Source organism: Phyllobates terribilis, unplaced genomic scaffold (assembly GCF_046119375.1).
Source record: "Phyllobates terribilis strain yellow unplaced genomic scaffold, ASM4611937v1 Scaffold_11__3_contigs__length_659146591, whole genome shotgun sequence".
Taxonomy (NCBI): domain Eukaryota; kingdom Metazoa; phylum Chordata; class Amphibia; order Anura; family Dendrobatidae; genus Phyllobates; species Phyllobates terribilis.
The window spans coordinates 628115469-628130333 of NW_027362771.1; the positions used below are offsets into that span (position 1 = coordinate 628115469).

Below are 14865 nucleotides of genomic sequence, written 5' to 3' on the forward strand. Positions count from 1 at the left end.
CACTGAGTAGCGCAGGCTTGCTTGCGCTCCTCAGTGTCTCTCTGTGACGGCATAAAGATGAGCCGAGGTCATGTCCAATGAACTTGGCGCATCTCATGCACGTCACTGACAGCGTGGGAAAATTCTCCTGCACTCAGCGCTTCAGCGTGAGAATTTTCCCACGCTGTCAGTGACGTACATGAGGTGAGGACTGACAGCGTGGGAGAATTCTCCTGCACTCAGCGCTTCAGCGTGAGAATTTTCCCACGCTGTCAGTGACGTACATGAGGTGAGGTCATGTCCAATGAACTCAGCTCACCTCATGTACGTCACTGACAGCGTGGGAAAATTCTCACGCTGAAGCGCTGAGTGCAGGAGAATTTTCCCACGCTGTCAGTGACGTGCATGAGGCTGATATTTAAATTTGGCGCACAAATCGGTGATTGGTCGCGGGCAGCGTCCGCGACCAATCAGCACGGTAGTGTTTAACTTTGGCGGCAAGATCAGTGATTGGTCGCGCGCCAAGACGGCGACCAATCACCGATTATGGCGCCACATTTAAATATCGGCCGCGACCAATCAGCACAGCGTTGTTTAAATGTGGATCCAAGATCGGTGATTGGTCGCGGCCGATATTTAAATTTGGCGCACAAATCTGTGATTGGTCGCGGGCAGCGTCCGCGACCAATCAGCACAGTAGTGTTTAACTTTGGCAGCAAGATCAGTGATTGGTCGCGGTCAAGACGGCGACCAATCACCGATTTGTGCGGCACATTTAAATTGCAGCCGCGACCAATTGGATGTCAGCGCCGCTCCCCGGTCCTCCCTTCACACCCTAGCCGCATGGATGTCAGTGGCGCTGCCTGTGCGAATACTTCCGCTGCGAGAACCCGGGACATGAGCGGGCGCTCGCAGCAGAAGTATCCCGACCCTCAGCGCCGCTCCCCGGTCCTCCCTTCACACCCTAGCCGCTGATGTCCCCACAGTATCCGCATGGTGTTACAAAGGTCCGGACATTTGTGTTAAAAATCGCTGATTGGTCGCTGGCACTGCCCGCGACCAATCACCGATTTGGGCGCCAAATTTAAATATCAGCCGCGACCAGTCACCGATTTGGGCGCCAAATTTAAATATCCTCCGCGACCAATCACCCATCTTGGCTCCACATTTAAACACCGCTGTACTGATTGGTCGCGGACGCTATTTAAATGTGGCGCCAAAATCGGTGATTGGTCGCGCCCAGCGTCGGCGACCAATCAGCACAGCGGTGTTTAAATGTGGAGCCAAGATTGGTGATTGGTTGCGGCCGATATTTAAATTTGGCGCCCAAATCGGTGATTGGTCGCGGGCAGCGCCAGCGACCAATCAGCGATTTTTAACACAAATGTCCAGATCTTTGTAACACCATGCGGATACTGTGGGGACATCAGCGGCTAGGGTGTGAAGGGAGGACCGGGGAGCGGCACTGCGGGTCGGGATACTTCTGCTGCGAGCAGTCGCTCATCTCCTGGCTTCTCGCAACGGAAGTATCCGACCAGACAGCGGCGCTCCCCGGTCCTCACCAATACGATTAGCTGATTGGTCGCGCTCTCCGCACGCGACCAATCAGTGATCTTGGCGCTAAAGTTAAACACCGCTCTGCTGAATTGTCGCGGACGCTGCACGCGACCAATCACCGATTTGGGCGCCACATTTAAATAGCGGCCGCGACCAATCAGCGAGCTTGGCGCCAAATTTAAACAACGCTCTGCTGATTGGTCGCGGACGCCAGACGCGTCCAATCAGTGAGATTGGCGCCAAATTTAAACAACGCTCTGCTGATTGGTCGCGGACTCCAGCCGCGACCAATCAGCGAGATTGGCGCCAAATTTAAACCCCGCTCTGCTAATTGGTCGCGGATGCCGGCCGCGACTAATCAGCATTATTGGCGCCAAATTTAAACACCGCTCTGCTGATTGATCGCGGTCGCCGTCCGCAACCAATCAGTAGTATTGGGGCCAAATTTAAACCCTGCTCGGCTGATTGGTCACAGTTGCCTTCCTCGACCAATCAGCGATTTTGACGCCAAATTTAAACACCGCTCTGCTGATTGGTCGCGGCCGGCGATTGCGACCAATCAGCATTATTGGCGCCAAGTTTAAACCCCGCTCTGCTGATTGGTCGCGACCGCCGGCCGCGACTAATCAACATTGTTGCCGCCAAATTTAAACACCGCTCTGCTGAATGGTCGAGGTCGTGACCAATCACCATTATTGGCGCCAAATTTAAACACCGCTTTGCTGATTGGTCGCGACCACAACCTATCAGCATTATTGGCGCAAAATTTAAACCCCGCTCTGCTGATTAGTCGCGACCGCCGGCCGTGACCAATCAGTGATATAGTCGCCAAATTTCAACTCCGCTTTGCTGATTGGTCGCGGTTGCTGGCCGTGACCAGTCAGCGATTTTGGCGCCAAATTTAAACACCGCTCTGCTGATTGCGCCGGGTCTGCCGCATACATATTCTAGAATACCCGATGCGTTAGAATCGGGCCACCATCTAGTTCATGAAATAATTTAAAAAAAAATTGATGTGGGGCTTCGTCCTATATTTGTGTCCAGCCAGGTACAGCAGGCAGGAACGGGCTGCGCCCAACCACCAGCTGCCTATTTGTACCTGGCCGGACACAACAATATAGGGAAGCCCTTTTTTTCTTAATTATTTCATAAATTTCATGAAATAATTAAAAAAAAAATACGTGGGGCTTCGCCCTATTTTTGTGTCCAGCCAGGTACAACTAGGCAGCTGGGGGCTGGAATCTGCAGCGCAGGGAGGCCCAAGCTTTCTGGGCCCCACCCGCTGCAAATTGCAGTCCACAGCCACCCCGGAAAATGGCACGTTCATAGAAGCGCCATCTTCTGGCGCTGTACCCAACTCATCCAGGGCCCTGGTGCGGTGGCTCACTGGGTAATAAAGGGGTTAGGGCCAGCTTGGCATTATCAGCTGGCCCTAAGCCCGAAATTCATGGGGTCACGCCAATATTAGACATGACCACTATGAATTTCTAGTAAAGTATTTAAAAAAAACACAACACCCAGAAAAAAGTCCTTTCATTGAAATAAACACACAATTCTTTATTGTTCTAAATTAAACCATACTTACCGTCACGCCCATTCCAGCTGAAGCCAACGATCTCCTGCAATAAAAGTAAAATAATAAAGCAACCTCATCCTTACCTTTCCATGGTTCCCACGACAGCTTCAGCTCTGCTACATCGAGATGACAGGCTGGACCGCAGGAGAACGCTGCCATCCAGCCTGTCATCCCGCAGACACTGAGAAGCGCAGGCTTGCTTGCGCTCCTCAGTGTCTGGCTGTGACGGCATCCAGATGAGTCGAGGTCATGTCCAATGAACTCAGCTCACCTCATGTACGTCACTGACAGCGTGGGAAAATTCTCCTGCACTCAGCGCTTCAGCGTGAGAATTTTCACACGCTGTCAGTGACGTGCATGAGGTGAGCTCATTCATGTCCAATGAACTCGGCTCACCTCATGCACGTCACTGACAGCGTGGGAAAATTCTCACGCTGAAGCGCTGAGTGCAGGAGAATTCTCCCACGCTGTCAGTGACGTGCATGAGGTGAGCCGAGTTCATTGTCGGCTCATCTGGATGCCGTCACAGAGAGACACTGTGGAGCGCAAGCATGCCTGCGCTTCTCAGTGTCTGCGGGATGACAGGCTGGATGGCAGCATTCTGCTGCGGTCCAGCCTGTCATCTCGATGTAGCAGAGCTGAAGCTGTCGTGGGAACCATGGAAAGGTAAGGATGAGGTTGCTTTATTATTTTACTTTTATTGCAGGAGATCGTTGGCTTCAGCTGGAATGGGCGTGACGGTAAGTATGGTTTAATTTAGAACAATAAAGGATTGTGTGTTTATTTCAATTAAAGGACTTTATCCTGGGTGTTTGTGTTTTCTTTTAACTTTGACTATGGGGTTAGAAATGGGGGTGTCTTATAGACGCCTCTCCATTACTAACCTGGGCTTGATGTCAGCTGGCATTATAAGCTGACATCAACCCCAGTCCTATTACCCCACTGCCACCGCTACAGGGCAGTGGGAAGAGCGAGGCTAAGTGCCAGAATTGGCGCATCCTATGGATGCGCCATTTCTGGGGCGGCTGACGGCTGGTGTTTCTAGCCTGGGAGGGGGCCAATATTCATGGCACCCTTCCTGGGCTACTAATATCAGCCCCCAGCTGTCTGCCTAGCCTTTGCTAGCTATTAAAATAGGGGGGACCCCACGTCATTTTTTTTGGGGGGTCCACCATTTTAATAGCTAGTAAAGGCTAGGTATTCAGCTGGGGGCTGATATTAGTAGCCTGGGAAGCTCCGTGGGTATTACCCCCTTCCCAGGCTTCAAACATCTGCCCCAGCCGTCTGCTTAACCTCCGCTAGAGCCTAACATTAAGGGGACCCCCACGCCAATTTTTTTTTAAATAAATCCTTTATTTTAACACTAAATGACAAGTACAGTAATCAACACTATCACTGTACTTATTATATATGTGACTGACATGTTTCTATCTATCTAATCTATGTGTGATGCTCTATTTCTTCTATTCTAAATTGTCGAGTACAGATGCTGAATTGCCGGCCGGCTTTTTTAAAGAGACGGTACATGAAAACACTATTATTTTTTTTAATAAATCCTTTACACTAAATGACAAGTACAGTAAGCAACACTGTCACTGTACTTCATATATATGTGACTGACATGTTTCTATCTATCTAATCTATGTGTGATTCTCTATTCTTTCTATTCTAAATTGTCGGGAACCGCTGCTGAAATGCCGGCCGGCTTTTTTAAAGAGACAGTGCATGAAAACACTATTATTTTTTTTAATAAATCCTTTACACTAAATGACAAGTACAGTAAGCAACACTGTCACTGTTCTTCATATATATGTGACTGACATGTTTATATCTATCTATTCTATGTGTGATTCTCTATTCTTTCTATTCCAAATTGTCGGGTACCGCTGCTGAATTGCCGGCCGGCTTTTTTAAAGAGACGGTGCATGAAAACACTATTATTTTTTTTAATAAATCCTTTACACTAAATGACAAGTACAGTAAGCAACACTGTCACTGTACTTCATATATATGTGGCTGACATGTTTCTATCTATCTAATCTATGTGTGAAGCTCTATTCCTTCGGTTCTAAATTGTCGGGTACCGGTGTACGCCGCTGCTGAATTGCCGGCTTTTCATGTTTCACTGTTGGCACTGTTCCCATCGGTTTGGGCAATCACTGTAATGCCACAACCACCATGGCTGTGGCATTATAGTGAGTGGCAGACAATCCCTGCATGATTGGTGCTCTAAATAGCGCCAGACATGCAGGACACGCTTTTGGTGCACGAACAGTTATCGAACATAACCTCGAACAGCCGAATTTTTTGCAAATCGTTCGGGTTCGTCGAACTGCTCGAACACCGCCCAAAACAGCTCGAATTTGAGATTGGCGAACAGTTCTAATCGAACACCGCTCATCTCTAATCCTTAGACCTTTAATCGGCAAAGATGTGGTTGTGTATTTGGATGACATTTTGATTTATTCGCCGGATCTGGAGTCTCATTGGCGGAGCGTACGTGAGGTATTACAGTTATTAATGGACAATTCACTTTTTGCTAAGCTGGAGAAATGTGAGTTCGCTGTACAGAGAATTAGTTTTTTGGGCTACATTGTCTCCAGTGAAGGTTTTCAGATGGACCCGGTTAAAGTTCAGGCTGTTCAGGAATGGCCTAGGCCTATTGGTTTGAAATCGATACAGAGGTTTTTGGGTTTCGCCAATAATTACAGAAAATTCATAAAAATTTTTTCTATTATTGTCAAACCGCTGACCGATCTCACCAGGAAAGGTGCTAATGCGGTTCAGTGGACTTCTGAGGCCATTGAAGCTTTTGTGTTTTTAAAGGAGAGGTTCACCTCTGCTCCCATCCTTATGCAGCCTGATGTGACTAAGCCGTTTTTGGTTGAGGTTGATGCTTCTTCGGTGGGGGTTGGTGCAGTGTTGTCTCAGGAAAACAAGGATGGAGTACATCCTTGTGCCTTTTTTTCAAAAAATTTTTCCGAGACTGAACTTAATTACGATATTGGTAATCGGGAATTGCTGGCGATTAAACTCGCATTTGAACACTGGCGTCACCTCTTGGAAGGTGCTGAATTTCCCGTTCAGGTTTTCACTGATCATAAAAATCTGATCTATCTTGATGCTGCCAAGCGCTTGAATGCCCGTCAGGCTAGGTGGGCACTTTTTTTCTCGCGGTTTAATTTTTCCGTTACTTACATCCCGGGTACCAAGAATGTTAAAGCGGATGCTTTGTCTCGCAGCTTTTCTCCCATGGTAGGTGTTGAGGAGGAGGAGGAGACCATTTTACAAGAAGGTGTTGTGATTGCTGCTTTGGAATCCGTTTTGGAGGATGAGATTCTTAAAGCACAGGAGAATGCCCCATCTAACACTCCCCATGGGAGGTTGTTTGTGCCTAGGACCTTTAGGAGAGATTTGTTTGTTGAGTGTCATGAGTCTCGGTTGGCAGGTCATCCAGGAATTTCTGAGACCAAGAGACTTGTGGGTCGCAGTTTTTGGTGGCCGGGATGGCAGAAGGAAGTCATTAAGTGGGTGCGCCAATGTACTGTGTGTGCAAGATCCAAGTCTTCGCATGCTCCTGCTGCGGGGTTGCTTTGCCCTCTGGAGGTTCCTAGTGCACCTTGGACACATCTGGCTATGGACTTTATTACTGACCTTCCTCCCTCTGAAGGTTTCACGGTCATCTGGGTGGTCGTGGACCGTTTTAGCAAGATGTGTCACTTGGTTCCCTTCATCAAACTGCCTTGCGCTAAGACACTCGCTAAGGCCTTTGTCAAGGAGATTGTCAGACTACATGGTGTTCCTACTGACATTGTTTCTGATAGGGGACCTCAGTTCGTGGCTCGTTTTTGGCGTGCCTTTTGTGACAGGTTGGGAGTTCATTTGTCGTTTTCATCCGGATATCATCCTGAGTCTAAAGGCCAGACAGAAAGGAAGAACCAGGATGTTGAGCAGTTCTTGCGTTGTTTTGTGGCAGACAATCAAGAGGGGTGGTCTGAGCTTCTGCCACTTGCTGAATTTGCTCTTAACAACCATACATCCTCTTCTGCTGGGTGTTCGCCTTTTTTTTGTTGTTCTGGGAGACATCCGTCTTTTGGGTCAATTTCCAAATTGGTTTCGGCTGTGCCTGAGGAGGAGAGTTTTTCCGGTGATTTGGAGAGAGTTTGGACGGATGTGCGTGGTAATCTTCAGGAGGCTAACAAAAAATTTAAGAGGTACTTTGATAGGAAACGGCAAGAGGTTTTGTTTGCTGTTGGTGACATGGTTTGGCTGTCCTCTAAGAATCTGCGATTGAGGATTCCTTCTAAAAAATTGGGTCCCAAGTCCGTTGGGCCCTTTAAGGTACTTCAGATAGTTAACCAATCTGCTGTTAGGCTGGAGGTTCCTATGTCCTGGAGGATTAATCCAGTGTTTCATGTTTCTCTGTTGAAAAAAGCTGATGTGTCGGATGGTGATGCCTCTGCCACTGTTCCTCCGGTGGTGGAGGACGGGGAATATGAAATTTCCCGCATCCTAAATTCTAGACGGTATAGAGGGAGTTTGCAGTATCTCGTCGCTTGGAAGGGTTTCGGACCTGAGGATAACTCATGGGTGAGGGCGGATGATGTTTCTGCCCCCAGACTTGTCCGAGCGTTTCACAGGAGATTTCCTGGTAAGCCTGGGCCTAGGGGATCCGGAGGATCCTATTAGAAGAGGGGGTACTGTTACAACTCTCATGTTAGGTTTTTTTTAGTTTGCTGGTCACATGACCATTTTGGCCTATTTAATCCGGCTCCGCCCTCCTGGCTTTGCTGGACTTCATTTGTATTTACTACTGTTGAGCTAGCTTGTTGCTCTATTGCCGTTCTCTGTTAGTTTTGCTTGGTCTTCTGACCTCTATGCTTTTTGTTGTGTGTTTGTCTTTGACTGCTACTATTTCTGCTAGGAGGTGTCCAACGTATCCCAGTCCCTAGATCTTGTAGGGATCCCTCCCCTACATCTATAGGTCTGCGTTCAGACTAGCCGAGGTCTTTAGCGGGTCTGATCGCAGGATCAGGTTCCCCGTTACATCGTAGGGATCTAGTTTAGTTCTATTGTAGGGACAGATCTCCTTCCTTTCCTTAGTTTCTGTAGCAGATCATAACAGTCGGCCCCTATCGGATCCCTGAAAGGGTAAATATGAACTCCATAATGTATGTTGAGTCTCTCAAACAGCACTTCCTGCCATGGTTTAAGAAGAAGAACCGTGCATTCCACAGGAAGATCATTTTCATGCATGATAATGCACCGTCTCATTCTGCACATAACACATCTGCATCTCTGGCTGCTATGGGCATAAAAGGGGACAAACTTATGGTGTGGCCCCCATGCTCCCCTGACCTCAACCCCATTCAGAACCTTTGGAGCATCATCAAAAGGAGTGTCTATGATGACGGGAGGCAGTTCACATCTAAGCAACAGCTCTGGGAGGGTATTCTGTCCTCATGCAAAACAATTGAAGCAGAAACCATCCAAAACCTGACAAATTCAATAGACGAGAGAGTTCAGAAGCTCCTTTCGAACAAGGGGTCCTATGTGCAAATGTAACATCACCTAGAATAAAGTTTTGAGTTGAAAACTGGTTGATTTCAGTTTGCAATAACCTGCTAATGCTTATAATTTCAAAAATTACCATTTTTCTGTTCTTTATTTAAGTGAAAATGTTGAAAACTCTGCTGTGCATAATAATTTGGAACATGAATTTTGAGTGCAGTTTGAATGTATTATTTTTAAAAAATATATACTGTTATCATAGGCAGTTTGTACAAAAACCTTTCATTTGTACTCGAATTGTTATTTGACTGGAAAATTACAATGACTGCAATTCATATAGGAAATTTGGGAAAATCTGAGAAAATATTATTTGCATAATAATTTGGAACACAGTGTATTTCCTACTCCCAAGCTATCTGTAGATTTGTGTGAAAATTGGCTTGAAATTAACAAAGTATAGCGCACACAGCAACAGCGGTGCCGTCTGACACGCTGCTGCAGCAGTGAGAAAATGGTGGCGACGGGGAAAATGGCTTGGTCTTATAGGGCAAAGACATGTGACATACACTGCCAATGACACATGCCCTTGCTTGTGTGAAAAAAAGCACTTCGCTCCGTGTGTGCGCTGCTGATAGGCTGACAGATTGCACCTCCCACTGTAAATGCGGGAAAGAGAAAAAAAAATGGAGATCTTCATTATTCCTGCAGAGATCCATCCCCTGCCTCTCCCCCCGCCCCGCTGTACACTCAAACTGTGTATTAACATTAATTTTCAGCATTACGGAGAAAAAATCCAGTTATGATTTTGGTGCACGAACAGTTATCGAACATAACCCCGAACAGCCGAATTTTTTTCAAATCGTTCGGGTTCGCCGAACAGCTCGAACACTGCTCAAAACAGCTTGAATTTGAAATTGGCGAACAGTTCTAGTCAAACACCGCTCATCTCTACTGAGCACACAAGTTGCCAAAGGTACCCAATCATTGCATCAACCCATTTTCTTATTTGTAACTTTTAAAATGTTAAAAAGGACAATATATATATTTTTTGCCTAAAACTGTAGCCTTTTTAGACTTCAATTCATCTTCAAATTGCTTAACTGTCACAGAAACAGTCATTTTGACCATGGGTGCCCAAATTTTTACATTCCACTATATGTCAATTATACAGAATATTAGGTGGTTTCTTCTGTATAATTCCTCCAATTTTATATCATGTTGTTACTGTTGCATAAAAAAGATGATATCAATTTGTATATATTTTTGCTGTAATTATTTTTTTTGTTTGTTTAGCATCAAATAAGCATTAGGGATATAAAACTGAGCCTGAATGTGTTGAAAAATAGCTAGTGGGACACTGGAAAAATAGCTGAACCAAGAGTTCCACAAAATGAATGTATGGTCACGTTGTTAGAGTATTCTGCAAAGAAGATTAAACGTGTTTGGTTTTCGCGCATTAAGTAACCCTACTTCATAGTCCCAGTACTAGAACTGGTGTGAAGTTCCCACTTAAAGGCCTATTCACATCATTCCTCATATAGTTTTGTCAGATTTGATGACAATAGCACATAGTGATTCATTTTGTACTCCAAAGAAAATTAGATAGCAAAAATGGAATCTGTCACGTTAACCCATTTCTGACGTGAGATGTATCCATACCATACGTTCGAGTGGCCTAGTCCTTATTGACCAGGGACGTATGGTTGCATCTTGGCAATTTTGTAAGCACAGCACTTGTGCGTGTGCAATCGCAGCCGGTTGTCAGCTTATTTAAACAAATTACACCCGTCACTCAGTGCAAATAGAGGTGCCCTCACTGCTTCTGGCACTTAAGCCAGCTAAATGCTGCGATCGCAGAATTTAGCACGCAGGCAGAGGGATGACGAGGGATGACGTCATCTGAGTCACCAGGGCTATGAAAGTTGCCAGTGTGCAGTACATGATCTAACAACTTTGTGTGTCAGTGCAGAACTGACAGTTTGAATAGCATAGGAATGCTGCTGCATCTCTATACTATACAAGCAAACAACCTGCAATTAATGAAAGTCCCATAGAGGGACAAAGTGTAAAATACAGTGAAAAAAGTGAAAAAAAATGGAAAAACATGTTTTAAAAAAATCACAAAATAATAATAAAAAAATAAAAATATATACCGTATTTTTTGGACCATAAGATGCACCGGACCATAAGACACACCTAGGTTTTAGAGGAGGAAAATAGAAAAAAATCTAAGCAAAAATGTGGTCATGATGCACTGTTAAGGGAGAGGGGGTCTGCTGCTGACACTGTTATAGGGGTAATGTTACCCAATTCTGTTAATATCCCCTATCCTGGTATATATGGCCCTATCCTTCCTGTATGGCCCTCATCCCCATTCTGATATGCATGGCCCCCCAATCCACTATCCTGGTATGCATTGCACCCCAATCCCCCATCCTATTATGCATGGCCCCCCTCATCCTGATATGTATGGCCCCCTTCATCCCGGTATGTATGGCATCCCTCATCATTCATCCCTATTTGTATGGCCCCCTCATCCCTGTATGTATGGTCCCCCTCATCCCTGTATGTATGGCCCCCCTCATCCCTGTATGTATTGCCCTCTCATCCTGGTATGTATAGCCCCCTTCATCCCTGTATGCATGGCCTCCCTCATGCTTCATCCCTGTATATATGCCCCCCTCATTCCGGTATGTATTCCCCCTCATCCCTCTTCCTGGTGTGTATAGCCATCATCCTCATCACACTGCACAGAAAAACAAACAAATAATCATACTCACCTCCTCTCTCCTCCAGCGCTGCTTCCAGCTCTGTTACCAACAGGGATCTCACTGTGTGAGCCGCGCATGGTATAAATGCCAAGCGCCCTCACACACCGAGATGCTATTCCGGAATAGTCACTGCTCCCGACGCCAGGACTGTGTGAGTGGGGAGCAGTGACCATCCATTCTCCTTAATATCGTGCTCTCAGAATAAAGTGATGCAAAAATAATATTTTTTTCTATAAAATTGTTTTTATTGTGTAAAAGCTCCAAAACATAAAAAAATGCTATAAATGTGGTACCACTGTAATCATACTGACCAGAAGAATAACTCTCCCTTAACAATTTTACCACAAGTGGAATGGCATAAATTTTTTTCCAAAAAACAGTCCCTGAATTGTTGCTTTTTGTTCATTCTGCCTCCCACAAAATCAGTCTAGAATGCAATTAAAAAATGTCAAGTGCCCAAAAATGGTACGAAAAAAACCATCAACTTGTCCCGCAAAATAAAAGCTCTCATATGACTCTATCAGCTGAAACATGGAAAAGTTATAGTGCTCAAAATATGATAATGCAGCAATAAAAAACGGACAGAACCCCCAGTGGACGATTCCCTATAATGAGTCAAATGGAGACACTGTGGCGGCCGTCGTCTTTTTATTTTTTAAAGGTAGAAAAGTTCAAGGGGGCCAAATATTTTCACAAGGCACTGAACATATAGAAGGACCCTCCTCCAGCCACCAGGCAGCAGAAGAGCCTTTCCATATTTTTATAGGTTTTATGCCTGAGCACAACACCTTCAGGTGAGCGTTACCAGCACTCTCTCATCCTTTTCCTGGATGGTAGTGCCCTCTTAAAATGTCACATATCAAGCCTAAATCGACCATGTCAACACAACTCATCAGTCAATGTTTTCACAACATTGGTCTATGAGACAAATGTACAGCTACAGGTGCTCACACTTGATACTGAATTAATAAAGATGTTTTGAGTTTGTTTCCATTTTTTAATCATTTACACATTATTGACAAGACCATTCATCCTCTCATTTTCATAATTCTAAAGATTTTCTACTAAGAAACAGAGCAGCACTTGTCTCTTTATTTGGTGAAATATTCCCAAGGAAACCAGCTTGTTTCCTCCAAATGTAAAGATCTCAGAGTAGAAGCAGATCTCCAAGGATGTAAGTGAAAACAAGCAAGCTTTATATATCAAGACACATGCATGTGCATATATGTAAATCCAAAAATCATGGTGCTTATTGGTTTCAGTAGACAGTCAAAATCTTTCCAATCATGGAATATTGTTAAAGATGTGCTTCCATCTTGTTTCCATTATGGCTTTCTTAATATCTTTGTTTCTCAGACTGTATATAATAGGGTTGATAAAAGGAGTAAGCATCGTATATAGCAGGGAAAGGACTTTTCCAATGGTCGATTGTTCTTTTGTTGGGAAAACGTAAACACTGAATAGAGTCCAGTAGAAGATGGAGACCACAGTGAGGTGGGAGCTACAGGTGGAGAAGGCTTTCTGTCTACCGATCCTGGATGGTATGCTTAAAACGGTGGAAACAATTTTCACATAAGATGTTATTATTACTGTGCTTGGAAGGATAGCTACAGGAAAACTTAGAACATACATCTCCAGTTGAACAATAAATGTATCTGAGCAAGAAATTGCCAGTAAAGGAACAAGGTCACAGAAAAAATGATTAATGACATTTGGCCCACAGAACTTCAACATTGATATTGATATGTTGTCAGACAATATAATAGTAAATCCAACCAACCAACACATGCCGGCCAATTTCACACAATGAGCTGATGTCATTATAGCAGCATAACGAAGGGGATTACAGATGGCTACATATCTGTCATATGACATCACAGCAAGGAGAAGACATTCAGATGTTATAGATACACAGAAAAAATAGAACTGAATGATGCAACTAAAAATAGTAATTGTCCCTCCATTATTCAGTAAAATGTAAAGAATGTTGGGGACAATATCTGTGGTCAACAAGATGTCACTGATGGACAGTTGTGAGATGAAAAAGTACATTGGAGTGTGGAGGTTCTGGGTGGTGAACACCAGAGTGATGATCAGGAGATTCCCCCATATTGTCACACAGTAAACAACCAGGAAAATAAAAAACAGGAACACTCTGAAATCTTGACTTCCCTGAAATCCCATAAGGAACAAGTGAGTGACCACAGTCAAATTGTCCTCCTATATTTAAAACAAAAAAATGGTACAAAATAAAAAGTTAAAAAGAAAGTTTCTCATAGAAGAGGCATAAACAGTGAAGATGACCTTTCTTGGGTTCACTCTTCCTTCACTCTTCCTTCCTTAGAGCTTCCCCGGACAGGCTTTGTGCAAGCAGCTCCATTTAACAGATCCTAGGGGTTACCCTGGACTTTCACTCTGGACTTACACGTGGACACTTCGGCTGGGGCCATAGAGCAAGTGTGTGGTTAAAATACAAGTTAAGGTAAGACAATTGGATAAATCAGGAAGACACAACAAGAGCAGGGAATAGAGCTCTAGACCAGGTAAGTAGGACTTTTAGACTGGCAATGGAAGTCAGAGATTCAAGGGTTTAAATAGCTGACAGCACCACCCAGGGCTCTTCCTGATTTTGCATCACCAAAAGTCCCAAGAATTAAACAGGACTGTTGTGTGTCACCACCACCAAAGGTGTGGTGCCACCCAAAGCAGAAAATGAGGGGACAGGAACCATCAAAGATGTTACTGACCCTTAATATTGTCAGGAATAAGAAATACATTTAAAAATATTTGAAGCCTGTACATGAAATTATCCTTAAATATCAGTGATCATGAACTACTACAACAGTTGCAATGAAGTCCATTTACTCTCTGTAGTTTCTGGTGAAGAAGACTATTGAAATTTAGTCAAAGAAAACACCTGATTAGTGAAAACTGTAGGACATGGCTTCTCAGTGTGAGTCTCAGTGTATAAAATTAAAATAAATATTGGGGCTTACTTTTGTCGCTCCACCCCTGTGCACGACATATATTGTAAATTACTGTATGATGCTTTTGTTGCATGCACAGGTCATATTGTTATATTAACAAAAAATAGAGATTTCTCAGAAAAGAATCCTCAGCTGAACATCATATGTCTATAGCTATTAGAAATCTAATAATCATCATAAGCCCCAGATCCACTAGATTATGTTTTCTTTTTGGTCAATTTTCAATTTAAGAATATGTGTTCCAAATATTGGTGCATCATTTCTTTAATTTCCTTTATCTCCAGAAAAAGAACTAAACTAGAAAACTAATAATCTGAAATATTACACAGATTTATAAATTCTCAGCTGGGGTATGATCAAATGAAGTTAAAAAGCAATATATATATATATATATATATATATATATATATATATATATATATATATATATAGTTAACTGTCCCATTTTTGTGAATAGAACTTGGAGAAATCTATGTGCTTGCTA

The 14865-nt window shown here is 44.1% G+C and overlaps 1 protein-coding gene across 1 annotated transcript; it reads right to left on the reverse strand.

Moving 5' to 3' along the window:
* Nucleotides 1-12678: 12678 nt before the first annotated feature.
* LOC141167470 (olfactory receptor 11H4-like) lies at nt 12679-13446 on the reverse strand. The gene has a single exon (XM_073654871.1). The coding sequence runs from the start codon at nt 13444-13446 to the stop codon at nt 12679-12681; it is 768 nt and encodes a 255-aa protein (XP_073510972.1).
* Nucleotides 13447-14865: the final 1419 nt, after the last annotated feature.